Source organism: Ustilago hordei, assembly GCF_900519145.1.
Source record: "Ustilago hordei strain Uho2 genome assembly, contig: UHO2_contig_24, whole genome shotgun sequence".
In the NCBI taxonomy this organism is placed as follows: Eukaryota; Fungi; Basidiomycota; class Ustilaginomycetes; order Ustilaginales; family Ustilaginaceae; genus Ustilago; species Ustilago hordei.
In genome coordinates this window covers 27,557-47,228 of record NW_024545283.1, presented here as the reverse complement: position 1 = coordinate 47,228, position 19,672 = coordinate 27,557, and the positions used below count along the sequence as shown (strand labels likewise).

The 19,672-nt window shown below is 52.3% G+C and overlaps 5 protein-coding genes across 5 annotated transcripts; 3 read left to right on the top strand and 2 right to left on the bottom strand.

The window, feature by feature from the left end:
* Positions 1 to 668: 668 nt before the first annotated feature.
* Positions 669 to 1,814, top strand: UHO2_07127 (putative cysteine synthase; the record flags this gene model as incomplete). Its single annotated transcript, XM_041558929.1, has 1 exon — positions 669 to 1,814. The coding sequence occupies one exon, from the start codon at positions 669 to 671 to the stop codon at positions 1,812 to 1,814; it is 1,146 nt and encodes a 381-aa protein (XP_041414863.1).
* A 264-nt stretch (positions 1,815 to 2,078) lies between these two features.
* Positions 2,079 to 3,695, bottom strand: UHO2_07126 (uncharacterized protein; the record flags this gene model as incomplete). Its single annotated transcript, XM_041558928.1, has 1 exon — positions 2,079 to 3,695. One exon carries the CDS (start codon positions 3,693 to 3,695, stop codon positions 2,079 to 2,081), a length of 1,617 nt encoding a protein of 538 aa, XP_041414862.1.
* Positions 3,696 to 5,479: 1,784 nt separating this feature from the next.
* Positions 5,480 to 5,869, top strand: UHO2_07125 (uncharacterized protein; the record flags this gene model as incomplete). The annotated part of the gene is made up of 1 exon (XM_041558927.1): positions 5,480 to 5,869. One exon carries the CDS (start codon positions 5,480 to 5,482, stop codon positions 5,867 to 5,869), a length of 390 nt encoding a protein of 129 aa, XP_041414861.1.
* Positions 5,870 to 6,864: 995 nt separating this feature from the next.
* UHO2_07124 (uncharacterized protein) lies at positions 6,865 to 9,108 on the top strand (the record flags this gene model as incomplete). The annotated part of the gene is made up of 1 exon (XM_041558926.1): positions 6,865 to 9,108. One exon carries the CDS (start codon positions 6,865 to 6,867, stop codon positions 9,106 to 9,108), a length of 2,244 nt encoding a protein of 747 aa, XP_041414860.1.
* Positions 9,109 to 9,387: 279 nt separating this feature from the next.
* UHO2_07123 (related to SCP160 - involved in control of mitotic chromsome transmission) lies at positions 9,388 to 13,404 on the bottom strand (the record flags this gene model as incomplete). The annotated part of the gene is made up of 1 exon (XM_041558925.1): positions 9,388 to 13,404. One exon carries the CDS (start codon positions 13,402 to 13,404, stop codon positions 9,388 to 9,390), a length of 4,017 nt encoding a protein of 1,338 aa, XP_041414859.1.
* Positions 13,405 to 19,672: the final 6,268 nt, after the last annotated feature.

Below are 19,672 nucleotides of genomic sequence, written 5' to 3'. Positions count from 1 at the left end.
GCTTCAAAGCCACACCAAGACACGTCCTTAGAAATAAATATGATTGATACTCGCTCCATCACTGTCTTGCAGCCCGATTCACGGTTTGCGTTACGTTGTGACTTCGTGTGTCATGTACGTGCTTTGGACACATACAGGATGTCTTTGAATCAAGTGAGGACCCGAGAAGACAGCAGGATGTTGAGGTGAAATGGAATCGCTGGTTGATCTCTGGCACAGTCAAAGCGCACGCGCCAAGCTGAGATTATGGCGGCATTTCAAAATATGGCAGATTGGAAGACAGCGAGCGCATCAAAGTCAAGAATCGGCCTGGCAGAGAAAGCAGCTCAACCTTCTTGCGTTGCCGTGGTGAAGCTCTTGCATACATGACTCAGGTGAGTTTCTGGGCTGGACTTGTGTAGATCGCAAGTGCCATGTCACAGTGCCTCGTCTTTTCAATGCTCCCGGGTGTGATACAGAGCTGTCACCGAATCCTTCTGTGTCGGAAAATGTCGAGAAAGATAATCTGAAAGCAAACTCTCCGCGCGATTGCCGGGCTTAAGGTTGAGAAGAACTTGACAAGTCTTGCAGTCGACAACCTTTTCTCTTTTCTCATCGCCATCATCTCGCTATACCCTTAGTGTGTGGACATCACTCATCGACTCTCACATCGAGCAAGAACACTTGTCATGGCTGCGTCACTTCCAAGATCCTTGATGGGCATCGCCCGCTCGTCGGTGCGAGCCTTGCACAGCTCCGCTACTGCCGCTGCCTCCACCTCTAGCCTCTCTCCCGTCGCAGCTGCTCACATGCGTCCCGTCAACGGTTTCGTCGGTGCTGTTGGCAACACACCGCTCATCCGCCTTAACAAGATCAGCGATGCCACCGGCTGCGAGGTGCTCGGCAAGGCTGAGTTCATGGAACCAGGAGGAAGCGTCAAGGACCGCGCCGCCCTCTTTGTTGTTAAGGATGCCGAGGAGCGTGGTCTCATCAAGCCTCGAGGTACTGTTGTCGAGGGTACTGCTGGTAATACTGGTATCGGCTTGGCTCACGTCTGCCGCTCCAAGGGCTACAAGTGTGTCATCTACATGCCCAACACCCAGTCCCAAGAGAAGATCGACCTCTTGCGCATGCTCGGCGCCGAAGTCTACCCAGTTCCTGCCGTCGCCTTCGACAACCCAGAAAATTACAACCATCAGGCAAAACGACATGCTGACCGACTTGACAATGCCGTCTGGACCAATCAGTTTGACAACACTGCCAACCGACGAGCCCATATCGAGACCACCGGTCCCGAGATCTGGGATCAGACCGATGGCAAGGTCGATGGCTTCATCTGCGCTACTGGTACTGGAGGGACTCTTGCCGGCATCACAAGCTACCTCAAGGAGAAGAGCAACGGAAAGGTGCAATGCTGGCTTGCGGACCCTCCCGGCTCGGTGCTCCACTCGTACATCCAGACCAAGGGAAAGCTCATGGACCGCCAAGGTGGCTCCATCACTGAAGGTATCGGCCAGGGTCGAGTAACCGACAACCTCAAGCCCGACATCGAGAAGCTCGACGGCTCCGTTCACATTCCTGACGAGGAGAGTATCGAGATGGTGTACGACCTTTTGCACTCGGAAGGCATCTACGTTGGTGCCTCTTCTGCCCTCAACGTGGTCGCTGCTAAGAAGATGGCTGAGCAGCTCGGCCCCAACAAAACCATTGTCACGATTCTTTGTGATGGTGCTTACAGGTACCAAGCAAGGCTGTTCTCCCGAAAGTGGCTCGAATCCAAGGGTCTTGACAAGGCCATTCCCGAGCACTTGCAAAAATACATTGTGCTGCCATGAACAACCACTTCTTCTCAGATACAAAACCTAGGGATTAGCATATCTGGATATGATTGTGACTTCATCCATGGAATGCATCGCAACACTTTTCACATTTGGTCCATGTTCTGACTGATTGAACATTGATGCTTTTGAAAAGCGTGGCATCGAGTATGATACATATAGAATACATAAGGCGAAAACGATTAGACGAAAGCATGCAGGTGACTAGCGAAAGAAAACAGAACCATTGTCTATCAAGTGAAGGGTAGTGGAAGGTATTGTCTATGCATAAAGTGTCGCAGCGAGGCGGTGAACTTGGTCAAGCGAACCGGTTCCCAGTCCTTGTCGCACCGAGTCGTTCGACGAGTCTAGTGGAGTAGGGATGACCAGGTCGGGAAGTCCTCGCTGACGTCGCCACCAGTTGGTCCTACGAACAATCGAATCGTCGAACAATCCCCACCACTTTGTTAGCATGCCTTCGCTCACTTTCCACGCCTCCGGATCAAACACGTCGTCGCCGTAGACATGGAAAGTTGAAAGGGACTCATCCGAAGAAAGAATGGAGAGCAAGAGATCCAAAGCGAACTCTTGCTCACATACTGGCGAGATCAAGGACTGTTTGAGCAGGCGAGAGCGCACAGCAGGCCACGGGAGGCAGGCGTCGATGAAGGCTCGGTGAGGGTACAAGAGCTGCTCGGGGACGGGGAACATGTTCAAGGCCATCTTGTCCCAGTCGATGCACGCATCGAAGACGAGACCTTTGTTGGTTTCGGCATTCTCAGAGAGCTTTCCATCGAGCTGCAGACGAGCAAGGAGCGAAGGCAAGCTCTGACCGTTGCGGTCCAGGCCAAAATGCCCGCCGAGGAGCTCGATGACGCGTGCAAATGACTGCGACGCGATAGCGACAGATCGCGTTGACGTAGCCGAAGAGCCACCTGCATTATACATAGAGATGGCTCTCTCTAGGCACAATTCTGCCGACTGGCTTGCTACAGCTGTAGAGGTCACTGGTTCGTAGGGCTGAGATGTTGACGAAAATGTCGAGGAGCTGGAAGAAGGCGGCGAGAGGCTTGGCTCCTCGGTGCCACTGGCAAAGCCGGAAGAGGGTCGCGAAGGGATGCGCAACAGATTTTCGAACGAGCTGACAGGTATACAAGAGCTCTCGTGGGGCACGTGCTGAGGTGTACCGTGAGGCGAAAAGAGCATTGCGTTAGAAAGCAAGGAGAGGCTCGGTAGAGGCTGGCTCATGAGGAACGCATCGGAGTGCATTCCGAGCATCTTCAAGCCGATGTTGCGATGAAGTGTCGGTGACGAAGAAGCCAGACTCGAGTAGGTGAGTGGCGCTGCCGAAGGTACAATCGGTACAGGCTGAGGGTGGACTGGGTCAAAGGAAGCAAAGTTCGAAGGATCAAAGTAGGTAGGAGGTGGTGGCATGTAGAACGAGCACTCAGTCGAGGCTATGTCGGGCTTAGGCTCGTGCGCTACCAAGACAGGCTGAACATCAAGCGAGCCGCCGTTCAGGGATGGCAAGCTGGACGATGGCATGGCAAGGTGATTGAAAGTGGGCATGGTTGGCGTGTTGAGTTCGGTGCATGATGAGGTGGGACTGGAGACTTGTGACGACAGGGAGAGGGGAAAGGAAGATGAAGCCGAGTCGGACGATGCCGAACGGATCCTGACTTGACCTACTCGAGGCGGAGCTGTCGCTGCCAAGTCGAGATGGGGTGGGAAGCTGGGCAGTGCTGAGGTTGCTGAGAGATATGATACCGCAGAGCTCGAAGCAGATGATCGAGACATTCGAGCTTTTTCCCTGAATCGCCTTTGTGCCAGTTTGTTCTGAGCACGGCGACGGTCCAACAGCTGTTGAGGGGTGAGGCCGGCAGTGGCACTCGATCGCATGGTGGGTAGTTTTGCGTATGGTGGGAGACAGTGATGGTGGAGAAAGGATGTCGGGGGTGACGCTGGCTCAAGAGATGATGCCAGCCAGGGCAACACTGGGGATAAGAGACAAGGGAGTAGGGATCACGGAGAGCAAGTCGATGGGCAAGGGGGAGAGTGGGCTCAGAGACCGGTCCGACACGCGGGCCATTATACGTATTCAGAGACTGAGGGCAGCATCAAATCAACTGACAATCACTCCGCCGGCAGACAGGCTGTGTAGGACTGCGATGCTAAAGCACTGCACGAATCGTCGAAGCAGACGCCGCAATTGCCGAGACGGAAAGGGATCAGCGGGAGAAGGACGGAAAGGTGCCTGGTGGAACATGCGAACAATTCGCCGTGATCGCGGCAGATAGGGACAGGCAGGACAGCACCAGATGGTCGATGTAGAGGACGGAAAACAAGTGGAGCAAGGCGTCCACATCGGAATCGTCGAATGCATTAACGGATGCAAGATGAGGTTGGCGGGTAAAACAAGAGACGAGATGGAGACAGAGGGCACCTTGACGGAAAAGAGCTTGACTTTTCGACATGGAAATCCATGCGTCGGGCAGACAGAAGCACCAGAAGTCGACTTCCAGATGGTTCTTTAGCCGCTGGCCACGTCAACGAAATGAAAGAACAGTGTAGGTTTGGTGCTGCGTCTGGTCCAAAACAGGCCGACCAAGCTTACATTTGCGGTACAGTTTCATGGCTGCATGATTGCGAGGAATAGGCGAGCGAGGAGATACATCCGCGATGCGACGGGACAATGGAGCGGAGACGTCGGCGAGGCGTGACGAGGCAGAACAAGGCAGAGCAAGTCAGGGGCAAGTCAAAGTTGGGGTGCAGAGGCGAGGTGATATGCGGATGTGTGTGGAAGGGTGGGAGAGACAACAGGCAGATGCCCGGTGTGACGAAATCTTGGGCATCACGAGAAGAGTAGGAGAGGAGGATGGTCAAGCTGTGAGATGATGATGATGGCGGCATGCGTCTGGCAAGTTGGTCCGAAACGTTGGAGCTTCGGCGCCTGGAAGTGGGCAAATCGCACCAGCACAGAAAGCGAGTCAGGGGCACTAAGCGTAAAGCCAACAGTGGGACAAGCGAAGGCCGCATCTTCTCGCTTGCTCGCAATCCAACATGCCACGAGGCTTTTGCCGAGCTTCTTCTCTCCGGCATCGGTTCGATGGCCTGTTGCTTGGCGCATTCAGACAGTCGTCAAGAACGGTTTGCTTCCCTCCAACTCCGCGAAAGTATGGGACACCTTTCCACTCTTGATCATGTGAGCAAGGGCAGTAAGTAGGTCAGCCAAGCGAGAGGCTTGTACCGCTCTTTGCGAGATTCTCCGACTCGTTCGATTGAATAAAGGATCCAAGTCTCCGACGTCGTCGAAGCCACCTTCGCCTTTCGATTGGCAGTCACCGACAAGTAAACGGTTCTGAGAACTAGGAACAGAATGGTCCACATTCCACCCTCTGCATCGGCGTTTGACTTCTGCAGGGTGATATCAACCTCAACCTGCTGGATGTCTTCCCTTGCGAGTCGGATCTGCGGGTCTAAGATGCGGCGTTTCAATCTTCCTCTCTGCATCCACAATTCGCACTTCTGAGTATTGTCAAAGATCCGATGGAAGCAAACACAGCGAGGATTCTACTCGAGCAAAGGCCGGCAGGTGCGAGATCGCTGAATCTCTAAAGCCATCGCGGCGTTCGATATCTTTGACTGTATGTGTATGGATCTTTTTGTGGGTTTCGCCCTGAACTATGACGTTGATCTTGGTCGCTTCCATCGAGAAAAGTTCAAGCTCCGTTCCACGATTCGCTTCTTCCCATCAGGACTCCGATCAGCTCAACGTGGTTCAAACTTTGGATTGTGTTCGGTCCTCTCTTCCTCCCTCTTTCCTCTCTCTTGGACCACAATTGCAGCCAGCTCAGGTCGACTTGTTGGATATGCACAGCGAACTTGTGCTAGTTCACCAGTCTCCTTACCTGCACTGTCAATCAAGCCACAGATTTGTACCACGAAAAAACATCCATGTACCTCAGGAAGTGGCCACTACTGTAGTGATGAGTGAGATTCATCTGAAGACCATTCTGCCGTCGATGAGAATGAGAATGATGATATGCCTTGGTTGCCGAAGGTCTGGCGTTTGACCCTTTCCTCTCTTCGTGACTCAAGTGTTCAAGGCCACGAAGGGTGTCTATTGGCTGGCGTTGCTTGGTTAAACAGCCATAGTTCAAATACAGAGGCCTACGTTGTCTGCGACTTGTGTCCAGACCATAGCAATTCGACGGCTGCGCCTCAAGCTGACGATGCCGCCGCCGGCTTCCATTGCTTCCGCTTGTCCGAGTGTGCACTCAGAAGGGCATGTTTCGCAGCCTAATCCTTGGGCTAGACTGTCTCAGCTTACCATTGCATTTTTGTAGGCATCCACCTTGCTCTTTGTGGTGCCCATACATGCCTTCTGAACAAAAGCCTCGACGATCCTTATCTTGCCAACGTTGCCGTGGGCTGCAGCAAGCTCGCCCTTTCGCATACAGAGCCAGCTGTCAAAAAGTGAGACGAGATCAACGGCACCTGCCAAATTTTACCCAGCTGTTAGACTCAAAAAGAGAAAATCCCGTCTGGACTCAATCGCACGAATGAAACTGAAAATCGACTATAAGAACACGCTAAACTAGGTGGATTGCAGGCAAAGACCCGTGAGGTTCTCGAAGCTCGACAGGAGGCTCCCATCCCGCCCTAAGAGGGGCCGGTCGAGTACAGAAACGAGCGGCAAGGGAGGGTGTGCAGGGCGGGCGAAAATGACAAAACAGGCTGCTTATCGTATGCCTGGTGTTGGAGAAGATGATGGTAGTGAAGAGAGAGGCGGAGAGCAAATAGATGTTGTGAAGAGCGGAGCGGGGAGCAGAACAAAGCGATGGCTGAGTCCAGTCCAGACGCGCACGCCTTTTTCTGAAAATCACGTGATGCGCACCTGTTCCGGGACTCGGGAGTCAGGCTGCGAGAAGGGTTTGACATTTTTGTTCTCAAGCCACTTTGGAGGTGATTCTTCTCGACACAACTCTTGACACAGAACTTACAGCTTCTAACGCCGACTCTCCTCTATAGCCTCTTTAATCCAGAAAGCTACGGAGCTTTGATCAGAATGCTGCAGCAGAGAGGTTCCAGAGCGCTCCGGCCCTTGCTCTCTCGGAGCGGTTTGCTCGTGTTCCATCAAATTCCAAGTTGGAGGCAAGGTCTCGAAGCAATCTGCCATGCAGATTTCACTACATCGCCTCACCGCAGCTTAGCAACACAATCCGCAGCATCCAGTAAAAAACTTTACGCAGACAAAGGAAATGAACCTGGACTATCAGACCAGTCCAACGGTCCATCGCGGAACTCCATCTATCCCCATTCAAAGGCTGCTGAACGTCGTCATCCACATGCACCACAACTGTTCCAGCATTTCAGGAGGCGCGGTGTTGGCGTGAGCCTACCACAATCCAAGACACCCAAGGAGCAGGTGTCGAGCGACACCTACATCTTGCGCAACATCTCCACCGACCCCGAACTCAAGCAGCTCTACACGTCGCTGGGAAAAGCAGCGGACAGCCATGATCCTGTTCAAGCTACCAAGCTTTGTCAGCTTATCAAGGAAAGGAAGGAGAAGATATCCTCTGCTGGCACCTTCGAGTCAAAAGAGAAGATCGTCTTTTTCGCAGTGATGCGTGCTCTTGCTTTTCACGGTTTTCTGGAAGAGACTCAAGCAGTTCACGCGGACATGCTCTCAGTCGGTTTCGAGGATTGTATCGAGTCGCTCAATCTCCTGCTTCAGGCCGCCGTCGTCTCCGGCGACCAGGATGCAACTAGTGCCATCCTTGAGCGCATCTTTGCTCTGCAATCTCCTTCCTCGTCAACCTCAAACAGCTCGGCGGTAGAGCTCGCGAATCTCCTTCTCAAAGGCGACGAAAGCTCACTGTCGTCGAGGTCCAGCCGTGGACTGACGCTATCGTTACAAAAGACGCGTAACTGGAATGTATCGACATTTGCACATATGACTCACAACGCGTTTCAAGATTACAACCTAGAGTACGCACTCTTGCTCCTGTCCTCTTGCTACCGCCTCGGTTTTCAACTACCTCACGAGTCGCTCAAGCATCTGATTGGCCTCTGCCTCCATACCGAGGAGTTCAGAGCCGCAGTCGAGCTCGCCGATCTCATCGAGCAAGGAGGCTTGGTGTACTCCGAAGCCTCACGAGGAGAGGGGAGCACGTCCGGGCTAGACGCCCAGGATCTCCTTCGCTCCGAAGCAAGAAGCGGTCAAGTTGCTCGCCGACTTCCGCCAAGCCTGTGGATGTCGATCTTGCGATCCTGCGCCGAAGGCGGATATCTGCCAGGTGTCGAACTTGCCTGGTTTCGCGCGGTGAAGCAAGGACTCCTGTCGCCTGACGACGGTCTTGTCCTCCAGATCCTATCCCTCGCTGCCAAAGAAGGAAGTGTGCAGATGGCTCGTATATCTCTTCGCCATATCGACCCCACCTATGAGGCGCAAGATTTCAACTCAAAAACCGAAAGCAATCACGAAGACTCTGCGCAACCATTGAGAAGGCCATCGCCTGCTTCCAAACGCATCGAAATCCAAGAATGGCATTTGGCGCCCCTTTTCGAAGCGCAATGCAGTGCGAAAGACTACAGCGGGGCCATGCGCACGCTTCATACGTACCACCATCGCGGGTTCCGCATCACCGATCGCATCACTTCGAGAATCAGTACCTCCATCTATCGCGACAAGACCTGGCTACAAGCTGCTCTTGATGCACTTGCTAGCACTGCCACCAATTCCGCTGTCGGGACTCACACTGCGGTCGTCAACGCTGTACTCAGCGCAGCTGTGTGGCTTGGTGATTTGGCGCAAGCCCTGGAAATCTATCGCGCTATGCCTTCCTACTATACTTTCACAGACAAGGACGGCGGCAGACCGCCCCGCCAGGCCTTGGCGATCAAGCCGAACCTTGACACTTTCAACACGCTTCTCAATGGTTGCATCGATGCCGCCGACTACGAGACCGGAGTCAAGCTGCTCAAAGATCTCAACGAGCTGCGCATCCGGCCCGATCTGGTGACATTTGAGCGAATGATCGTCTTGTGCCTAACGCAGCGTAACTACGACAATGCCTTCGGGTTTGTTGAAGAAGCCAAAGAGAAGGGTATCAAGCCGAGCCGCAAGAGCTATGAGGCTCTCGTTCGCAAATGCTTCAGTGAGAAAGACCATCGATGGGAAGGCGTCCTTGCAGATATGTCGGACCACGGCTACCGCCCTAGCCCTAAACTTTTGCGTGCGCTTGGGCTTGACCCTGATTGGTACGACGATAGATCCACATCCTCACGTTCTCGCTATCGATCCTGAACCCTTCATACATCGCTGTATTTTAGCCATTCACTCGATTATCTAATCGACTAAGTCTCAGTCATTGTCAGGCAAACTGAGTTTTGGCAGCCGCTCACCAGTTTGCGGATCGACCAAGCGCTCGGATGCGCATCACTATGAGTCAACGAACGACAGGCCAAGACAATGGAATTCAGCGACGCTACCAATTCTAATTGCAGGAACGAGAGAAGAATGATTGCGATAAGATAATATGCTTTTGGGGTCTATTTGACAAGTGTGTCGGAGCAGGGATCATTGTCAAGCACGTCCGCTTGAAGAAGCGACGTTCTCGATAAGCTCCTTGGCCAGGAGAACAGCGTCCTTGGAACCACGGATGATGCAAAGTCCGCCAGCGTCACGAGGAATTTCGATGGTGGCGCCTGACTCCTTTTGGATGTTCATGAGGCCACTACCACCGCGGCCAATCACTCGGGGGACGGCAGAGGGTGTGATCCACAGCTTGCCTTGGTGCGAAGTGTTGCCAGCGTCCTTGATCGAGGCCTGGATGCGCTTCTCAGCCTTTTGCAGGGAAGCTTCATCTTTTCCGGTCAAGGTCCAAGAGACAACATCGCTGCCTGAGGTTGACGAGAGCTCCTCGAGCTCAAACTCGTTCTCCTCGGCGTCTGCTGCGTCATCATCGTCGATGCGGGCATCCGAAGCCTTGGCGCCGTTCTTGGCGGAAGCGGCTGGGATCGAAGCCGAAGCCGAAGACGAAGCCGAGTCGCGAGGAGTGTCAACCGAAACGCCAAAGTCCGAGCGGAGCTGGCGAAAGAACTGAGGAGTAGCGATGCGGGCGTGCACAGCGCGGGGGACGTCGATCGACTTGGTGACGGACGCGAAGCTCGACTTGATCTCCTCGGCCAATGCCTTGCACCTGTCCTCGGCGCCAATGATCTTGACAATGGTGGTGTCGTCACCACCAGCGAGGTCGGACTTGTTGATGGGCTCGCCAGTCGAAGAGTATTCCTTCCAGCCTGGGAAGATGAGGCGGACAGAGTACTGTGTCTGCAGCTCTGACTGGCGAGATCCTCCGCGGCCAATCAGCATCCTTTGTGCCTGGGGAGCGACGATGACACCGTAGACAACGCGCGAAGCAAGGCCCTCGGCGGCGCTCTTGAGCTCATCACGGATCGCCTTGGCCAACGATGCAGGGCCACGGATAGTGACGGTGGAGGAGTCTTTCTCGTTTCGGCGAGGGAATTGAACGTACTGAGACGAGGCTTTGGCATCCTCAGGTCCACCTGCCTTGATGATGAGATCGCGAATGTTGGATCCTTGGGGGCCGATCAGGATACCATGGTGCTCGGGAGCGATGGTGAGCGTAAAGACCTCTTCGGCGTCCACCTCAGATGCGATAGATTCGATCGCCTTGCGGGCAGCAGCGATTGCCTTCTTGGTACCGCGAATCTTGATCGAGGTGGTGCCGTCCTGCTCGTTGTCCTCGCGATCGACGTCGATCTGAGCCTCGCTCTCGTCACGAATCTGCTTGATCGTAGCACCGCCCTTGCCCATGATGCGGGCGATCGACTTGGTGCTTACTGTGAGGGTCGAGACGTTGTTGTGCTCCTTCTCGTATTCCAGCAGCTCGAGCAATTCGGCCTTGGCACCTTCAACGCCCTTCTTGCCACCCTTGATGATGACCTCGTCAGGCTTGTGTGCGGCGCGACCACCAGCAGGCTTGTCATCGGCTCCCTCGGTGGGAGTCGAGACGCCGCTCTGGGCGTTGGCGTTGGGGAAGTTGATGCGGACAGCGTAGGTGTCCTGGAGTCGGGTGACGTACTTGCCGCCCTGGCCGATGAAACTGCCGTGCATCTCCTGAGGAATCTTGAGGGTGACGGTAGTCTCGTCTGCCAGCCTCTCGATCTGTGTCTGGAGACGCTTCTTGGCCTCCTCGACGTTCTCCTTACGACCTGTGAGGACCACCTTGGTGCTGGAAGTGGCCTTTTTTCCCTTCTTGGCGCCGTCGCCACGTTCAGCACTAGAAGGCTCGCCAAAGTCGATGCGAACACCGAGCTCCTCCCGCAGCTTTGTGATGGCAGAACCGCCACGTCCAACAAGGTGCGGCACGTGGCTGGCATCGACGGAGAATTCGACTACATGGCCATTGATGATGCTGTCCTGCTCGGCTTCAACGGCGATGCGCTTGAGCTCCTTGACAACACGCTCGACTTCAGAGCTGGGGCCACGAACCATAATTGAGTCTTCGGAGAGGGAAGAGCCAGACTTGTCAGTCGAGGCAGGAGACGCAGCCTTGCTGGAGCCAAGCTTGACAGCTACCAGCCTATCCTCGCCGATGACGGCGTTGAGTGTGGTGCCGTTGGGACCGAGTATGGCGCGGTGGAGCTTGGGGGGAACTGTGAGAGTTTCGGTGCGGATGTCGGCAGCTGCGACTTGAGCCTTTTGGATGTCTTGCTTGACGGCATCCAGGATCTCCTTGGCCTTGGCCTCGCGCGCCTTGCGGTCTGCAGGCAGCCCAGAGACAACAGAAGAGCCTGCAAGGACGAGGAGAACGTCGGAACGAGAGTCACCGTCGGCGCTCGAGGAAGCGGGAGGGAAGAGAACGTCGACACCGCGAGCCTCGTAGGGCTTCAAGCTCTGACCCTTCCTGCCGATGATGAAGCGGTGCAGGAGAGGGTCGAGATCGATTTCCTCGACGAAGAACGGAGGAACTGTTTTGACGAGCTCCTGGATCGTCTCTCGGAGTTTGGAAACTTCGCTAGCGTCTGAGCCAACGATCTCGATATGAACGTTGCCAGTCGACTCGACAATGGCAGGACGCGGGAGGTAGATTTGAGCGGTGGAGCTGCGGGGGATTTTGCCTCCGACGTTGAGCCATCGAAGAACGTGCTTGGCATGGCCGACAGGGTCCTTGGCGAGGGATCGGTGAGCAGCGACAACGTCGACCACCTCGACACGGACGGCATTGGCTTTCTCCATGGCAGCAGTCAGTGCCAAAGGCAGCTGAGTCTGAGGACCACGAATAGTGACGCTGTCGGAAGGGTCGTCGATAGCGGCCGGCTCGACGCTGCAGGAGGTGGAAGCGAGGATGTCGTTGGCAGCGTCACCGACCAAGAAGCGGTGCTGACGCTTGGGGATGCTGATAGCGAGGGTGCGGAAGGAGTTCTTCATCTCTTCGACCTGAGCCTCAATGGAAGTGACGGCCTTGTTCACCTTTTCACGGTCTCCAGAGACGACAATGGCGAGATCACGCTCACGCTTGGGCTCGGCCGATTCGTCGTCACCGTCTTTGCTGTGCAAGAAGGCGGCACGAGGGGGCACTCGGACCGAGATCTCGCCCTCGCCAGCCTCCTTCTCGAGCTTGGCAGCGTTGGCACCCTTGGGGCCAGCAATGAAGGGATAGAAGATGTGGTCAATGTGGGTGAGACGCTGGGTGATCTTGGAAGTCCTTTCGGCAACGATCGACTGGATCATGGCTTGAGCCTGCTTGACGTTGATCTCGTCGCCCTCGAGCGTGATTGGGATCTGCTCGTCATTTTCGTAGTCGATGGTGTTGCGCTGGTTTGCATCGGTGTCGATGGCCTGGTCAGCTGCAGGGTCACGGTGAGGAACGTTGATCTTGACGCTGGTCTGTTCGGTGATGGCTTTGAGGTTCTTGCCCTTGGTACCGATGACAAAGGCACGGAGCGAGGCCGGAATCATGATCTGAGTCGAGACGTGCTTGGCAAGAAGGACGGTGATCTCACGCTTGGCGTTCTTTACGAGGGCCTCGTCGGCAGCCTTAAGCACAAAGGTGGTGGTGCCAGTCTTGCGAGTGGTGGAGGCTTCAACCTTGAGACCGCGGTACTTATTCTGAACCTTGGACATGATCGAGGAGAGCTTATTGATGGAGTCGTGCGAAAGCGAAAGCGAGAGGGTCTGCTGAGCAACGGAACGCTGAATAACTGGGGCAGAGCCGTTCCAGGTGGAACCCTTGTTGGCCCAGTGACCCTTGGCGGGGTTGACGGCGGCACCGAGCGAAGGGAAAGCCGATTCGGATAAGTCGGGCGACTTGGCACGAGCCGAGGCTTGAGTACGACCCTTGGTGGCAGCGCCAGCAGAAGGAGCGTCAGGAGTGGAGGAGGAACCGTTGGCAGCACCAAGAGCAGCAGCAGCAGTAGTAGTACTGGATGCGGAAGCAGAGGGAGCAGCAGGCTCAGCGGCAGGGAAGGGATCCTGAGTGAGGGCCGGGAAAGGATCAGCCATGGGAGGTTGCTCGGCAGCGGCGTTAGCAAGCTGAGCCTGGTGCTGCCTCATGAAATCGGCGGCGGAGACCATGTTGGGCAGAGGTGGGCAAAGGACGGTGGCAAAGACGATAGACCTGGGCGAACGAGACCCGAACGAAGACCTTAGATGTGGCTTTGCACTTGCGTGGAGCTGCGAAGCAAAGTGTTCCTTGAAAGGTGACAATCGATGAGACGAGTAGCCTGAAACGAAAGCTGGAGGTAAGGAAAGCAAGACAAGATGGCAGTCTTAGAGGTGAGCCTAGGAACGAGCAACGAGGGGCCACGTCTGGAGACAGAACGCTGATCAGGCCAAGCTACTTACCAATCCAATCGGCCCAATCAAGTGGCGATGAAATGTTGTGGGGACAGGCTCAAGGTTGAGGATGAGAAGAGGATAGATTGGAGAGCAAGTCGAGCTCGAAGGATGAATATCAAGTCTTGCAACGGGCCAAGCTTGCGGTTTCTTTCCTTCGCACAACGGCATGATTGGACACCGCCTTTACTTTTTGTGTGTGTTTGCGTGTGTGTGTGTGTGTCTCTTTCTTTTGTGTGGTCCTGTGTCCTTCTTCGAGTGTCTGCCTCTCTTCTCTCTCTGCGTTGAGAAAGAAGCACACACTAGGGGGTTTCAGTTATCTCTGAGTTTTGAAAACACAATACTTTGAAAATATGTTTGGGCCCAATTTTTGACACCCCAAGAAACTGCACAGGCCTGTGACACATGCATCTTGGAGTTTCACTTGACTCGCCCAGTAAAAACAATCTCTGATTCCCTACACCAGGTCAAGATCAAAGTGATCATATCAGATGTTGTTGAACACTATACTGAACAATGCCAAAACCTTTGATTGAAAAGCTAAAGCAAATAGCTTACATCACACCTGTTCTGATCGCTGTCTTCTGTGAGCCTCATGCCATCAGTTTTGTCTCTCCTGCCATTCAGCAAAGGCCAATGTTGTCATTCCCATCCTTTGAGATTCTGCTGTTGTGTCCTCAAAAGGGCAGCCATGAGAAGCAAAGAGTGCAGTGAGCATCTCCTCCCTAAGATCCAGTGCTTTCTCCTGCCTGAACTTCTGGACTCAGTTCTGAGACATGCCCTCGATGACAGCAGCCTGTTCCTGTTTGTATTGCTGCTGGGTTTCCCTTCATTGTATCCTTGCATCTTTGGTAGCCTGCTGATATGCTTCCAACCCTGACATGGTCTCCAGCACCTCAGCTTCAGATAGAGTTTCTGATGCCTTAAGGTATTCTGCCACCTCATCTGGTCAATCATAACAGCTTGCAAACATATGTGCAATGATACAAGCCTGGACTGTATGTGCAGAGATGCAAACGAGGCTTCACAACAATACCACTGCCTGAAGCCCAGACTTGTGCATCATGTGATGACCCAGGATGTCCAACCACTGACTCAACAATGCACAAGGAATGAGGGAGGAAGACAAGGGCAATGTTGAATGTATAATCACCCTTGTATGAGTAATGCTTGTGAGCATTGAGTACTGGCTTCCAAGCAAGATTGATGTGTGTACCATCTACCACCAACCATCCTCTAGACCATTCCTCAACTCCACTCTTATCAGCAACCCATGCTTTTGCCTTAGCATGCTTGTCTTCAGTTGCAAAGGTTACTACCTCGCTGTTCAGCTCATATAGGCCTGCAATAGTCCTATCTGTCCACACATGAACTGAGCCCCAACTGCAACCACAGGCAAATGCAACATCACAAACTCCACCACCATTTCCTGACCATCCAAGCCGATATAGACCAACTGCCACTTGCTGCTGAACATGCCAAAAGCTTGATATTGATCTGAAGGCATTGGTTGTGCTGAGTCTGTAAGTGAGAGCTTGGAATGCATCTGGGGTCATGTGAACAGCCCCTCCAAAGAGCTTGCGGTTGATGACAGCATATCGATCAAGCATGTTGATGAGGGGATCCTTTCATTGCAGCAGTTGAAGGCATTCAACTGTGTATCGAGACTGGCTGATGATGTTGTAAGTCCTGATGAGTGCAAATGAGACAGCATGATCAAACATGTCATCATCAGAATCTTCAAGGTCATCATTAGGGTGCCAAGTGGCATTGACATCCATCAGATCAAGTTGCATCTTGGATTCCACCATCAATGAGTGCATGATGGTGGTCTCAATGTCATCCAGGAGGTGCTGTTTGTCGGAAGTGCACACCATGGTTGAAGTAGAGGGCCAGAAATAGGAGAGGATGATGTGGTCCAAAAGAGAGTCCAAAGCTACAAACACAACACAGCTGATTTCTGCACAACATGCATGCTCAGAACTGGGGCTACACTGATCAGCATCTTGTATGTGGAACAATTCATCACATTGAAGCAATCTACATTTGAGAGATTACACAGAAGACTGGGTATGGGGTATGCTAGTCATACATATTGAGAGCTAGCTTTACAGAGAGCAATGGTACAACAAGTCAGAAACACAGGAACAGAACTTGGAGAACTCAAAAGGAACACCATTCTTGCCAAATGGTCTACTCATGAGCTGAATCACTGTTGTCCTGCTGATCCATGGCAAGAACCAGTGGGTCAAGATCAAGATTGCTTTGACTACTTTCAGCAATGTTGCCAAAGGGTATATTAGGGTTCATCATCTGCACCATCTCCATGAGCCAACCATGCTCTTCAGTTTGCATGCACTCTTGTCCCTCACTTTCTTCCCTGGCAAATTGAATGTGCATTTCCTCCCTCTTTGTGTGTTCCTCCTCAACCTTGATTCATGCCTGAAGCATGTCTTGGGTGTAGGCCCACACAATTTCCAACAGCTCTTCTTGCTTGCTCTTGGAAGTGAAGGGTCAAGACTTCTTGGGTGTTGTACCTGTGGCTGGAGAATGGTAAACAGAGTCACCATCACCATTGTCCACTTCATCAGCCTCAAAAGCAGTGCTGGATGAGCACTGGCAGGTTGGAGTGTCTATAGGGGTAATGGTGAAGGGGGTGGGGCCAAACGAAGACAGGTTGGATGAGGAAGAGAAGGGCAAGTGGGATGAAGATGAAGCAGCAGCTGGGGTGGCTGCAACCAAAGAAGAAAAAGATGAGATAACTCTTGCTCCAATGGGATCATTTTGCAACTCCTCAAGAATGGATTCCATGCCAGGAATGTTGCATTGCTGAGGGTAGTGAGCATCATTGGCATCATCCATATTCACATTGGCATCAACTGAGTTATTCTGAGAGGAGGCAGGGGTGGCATCATATGGGTGACCAGTGAGAAGAACAACTGGACCAGTCTGTGCACAGTTGGTCATCATCTTGTGCCAGTGCTCAAACCAAGGGCAGCTTCGAGCAATCGATTCACATGTGGCATAGTCCTGCAAGTTGATAAAGAAGCATAGACAGAGATATAAAGTATAAGAATGTTGGCACACTTAACATGAATCAACTAAGTTGTACTTACCGAGTGTCACAGGGACGGCTGGCCTGCGCAAGAGAGTGCGCCAAATGATCAGCGGCAGCTATGATAATGTTGCATAACAGAGCAGTATATGAAGGGTGCGCAGAAGATCAACATATGAAGGGTGCGCCAGATTGATCAGAGCCAAAAACCATCAGGGATCAACAAGATTAATCGGGTTGGCAGTGCACATGAATTACAAGATCGATTGAACCCCAGGAATCCAGATTGATCTCATGGGATTGGTCAGAGTCAGCCAGATCAGCATGCTTCAACTAGTCAGCCAATCTGAACAAGTACTCAGAGCTGTGCCAACATCAGAGTCAGTCGGATCAGCACACTTCAACTAGTTGGCCAATCTGAACAAGTATTTGGAGCTGTGCCAACATTGGAGTCAGTTGGATCAGCATGCTTCAACTAGTCAGCTGATCTGAACAAGTTGAGATGGAACTGTGCCAACATGACCACATGACCAGGGGGTATGGTCATGAGGTTCAAAGGGAATTCACATGATTAAGTCGAGAGGGAGCTGTGCCAAAAGGGGGCATCACACGTCAGACAGAAGGAGAGCATGTAGGCAAGAGGGCAGTGTTGCATAACCCTTATGCCAAGCAAATGGTAGGAGCACAGTATCAAAGGGGTTGGTGCCAGCAGGGCAAGGCAATGCCTAACAGGGGACAAAGGCCCCTCAAGAGGAGCAGGATAGGTGTCGAGGGAAAAAAACACCAACCAGACATATAAATACTCTCATTCTACATAGCATATGAGTGGATTGGCATCCACTCTGAACTCAACTTACTTACTCTATACTTACTCAGTTATGTATCATCACAATAGCAGTGCTCTTGCAACGACTCTCAACATGTGTGTTGTATCACCATTAGTCGACAACTGTAGGTGGTGTTCTTCACACTAGTGGTCCAGTTCATTACTGTAGGCAGTGTTCTTCAACACCAGCAGTCCAGTCCCTTGCTGTAGGCAGTGTTGCTTGACACCAGCAGTCCAGTCAGTTATTGCAGGCAGTGTTTCACACCAGCAGTCCAGTAACTCCTGTCCTCTGTAGGTGATTAGCATATCGCAGTCCAGTCGACATCCAAGAGCATTATCAACAGTACTACAAACACTCATACTGTAGGGGAGGGTGTATCACTCACTCACCAACAAACAACATCCATGCTGTGCAACCTCTGAACAGAGTGTTCAAGGCAGTCAGTCGAGACTTACTAGGCAATGATGCTTGGTTATGTTTAGGCGAATCATATCAAGTAGACCTTACTCAATCAACCTCAGCTAGTCTCTGGCGCGCGATCGCTTACACCGAGCTGTTGTGATCCATGTCTTGAAGAAGTACTCCAGCACCGGTCTGCTGTGAGATGGTCTTCTTGATGTTGTTGTATTGTTCAGTGAGCCAGCAAATCTTAGTCTTTACTTGACCAGCACCACCAACAGTAGACTCATCTGGGAACAGCTCCTGCCATATCTGCCTGCAGATAACATCTTTGTTTGTCTTCAGACCCTTTTCCTGTTCCGCAGTCAAACATCCTGGCAATAGAACATGTTGGTAATGATCATTATTGTAGATGATATCAATGAGGTTATTTATGTTGCTAGGTGACCAATTGAAGTAGGCAATATGATCTGTTTTGTTGAACCTGCTGCCACAAGTACTGGCTTGATGTCTGCAAGCTGCAGAGATTCGAGTTGGGTGGGTAGAGGTTTGGTGAGGCAAAGAACCAGCAGATGTGGTGGCATTGGAACCAGAAGGAGTGGAGGAGGACAAAAGGGGAAGTGGGAGAGGTTGCTGGCTGAGTCTACTCAGCCCCAGCCAAGGTGCTGGAAGTTGCAGAAGGGTGGCACTGATGAGAGCAATCAAGGTTGGACTGAGCTGACATTATTGTGTTGTGCTGCGAAGCAGTTGAAGACTGCTCTGATGCTGGAGCCAATCCAGAGGCTTGCTGCAAAGCTGTGAATAGTGTAATGTTGTTGATATGGTTGTGAGGGGATGGCATGTCCATGTCCTGGCACTGACAGGGAGGAAATGCTACTGGAGATGGTGATAGAAGTGAAGCAAGGACAGACGTAACTCAAAGTGTGAGAAAGTGTAGACAGTGCAGAAAGTGGAGGTCAAGGGTTGTGTGCAGAATTGTGTTAGAATCACATGATATCAGCACATGACAAAAACTCCTGTTGAAAACTCAAATATTCAGAAACCCGGGCTCATGGCAAAAATAAGTAGAGGTTTTCAAAACTTCTGAGCTTTTCTTTCCTGGCAGAGCTTACTTAAGCAGTGAGCTTTCAAAATCCAAAAAAACCATGAAAACTCGGAGTTTTGAAAACTCAGAGAAAACTGAAACCCCCTACTCTGTGGTCTCCTGCGGTCTCCTGCGGGTATTTCTTTTCCTCCAGCTCGCCTTGAATACAAATCGACGACCATTTTGAAGTTCAATGTTAAGTGTCCAATTCAACTTGAAACAAGAAATGGGGTCCTCTTTTGTATTCGCCCGTAAGGCCAACCACATTTTGCCTGTTTCCGTCTCAACGCGGCAGCACAGCACAGCTCAAGTCGCGTGCTTTTTTTTTTCGAACAAGTTGAAGATGAAATTCCCACTACGTTGGGAGCAACTATAATTCTTGTCATATTCAAAGGAAATGAGACTATAAACATGTGTATAGATACCTTTGACACCATCTTTGAAAATGCTGAGCTGCCCTTTAGGTGGGTTGAGTGCCTCTCCTGCAGAGCTCCTGAGTCGTTGCCATGTCAACCTTGATGCATTTCACGTGCATGTCGCTTATTCACGAGCTTAGCTCTCTCGGCATCTCGGGTAAACCTTTGCAATTCCGACGTAATCTACAACTCTATCTCACCCGCAGACAGAGGCTGATCTCTAATA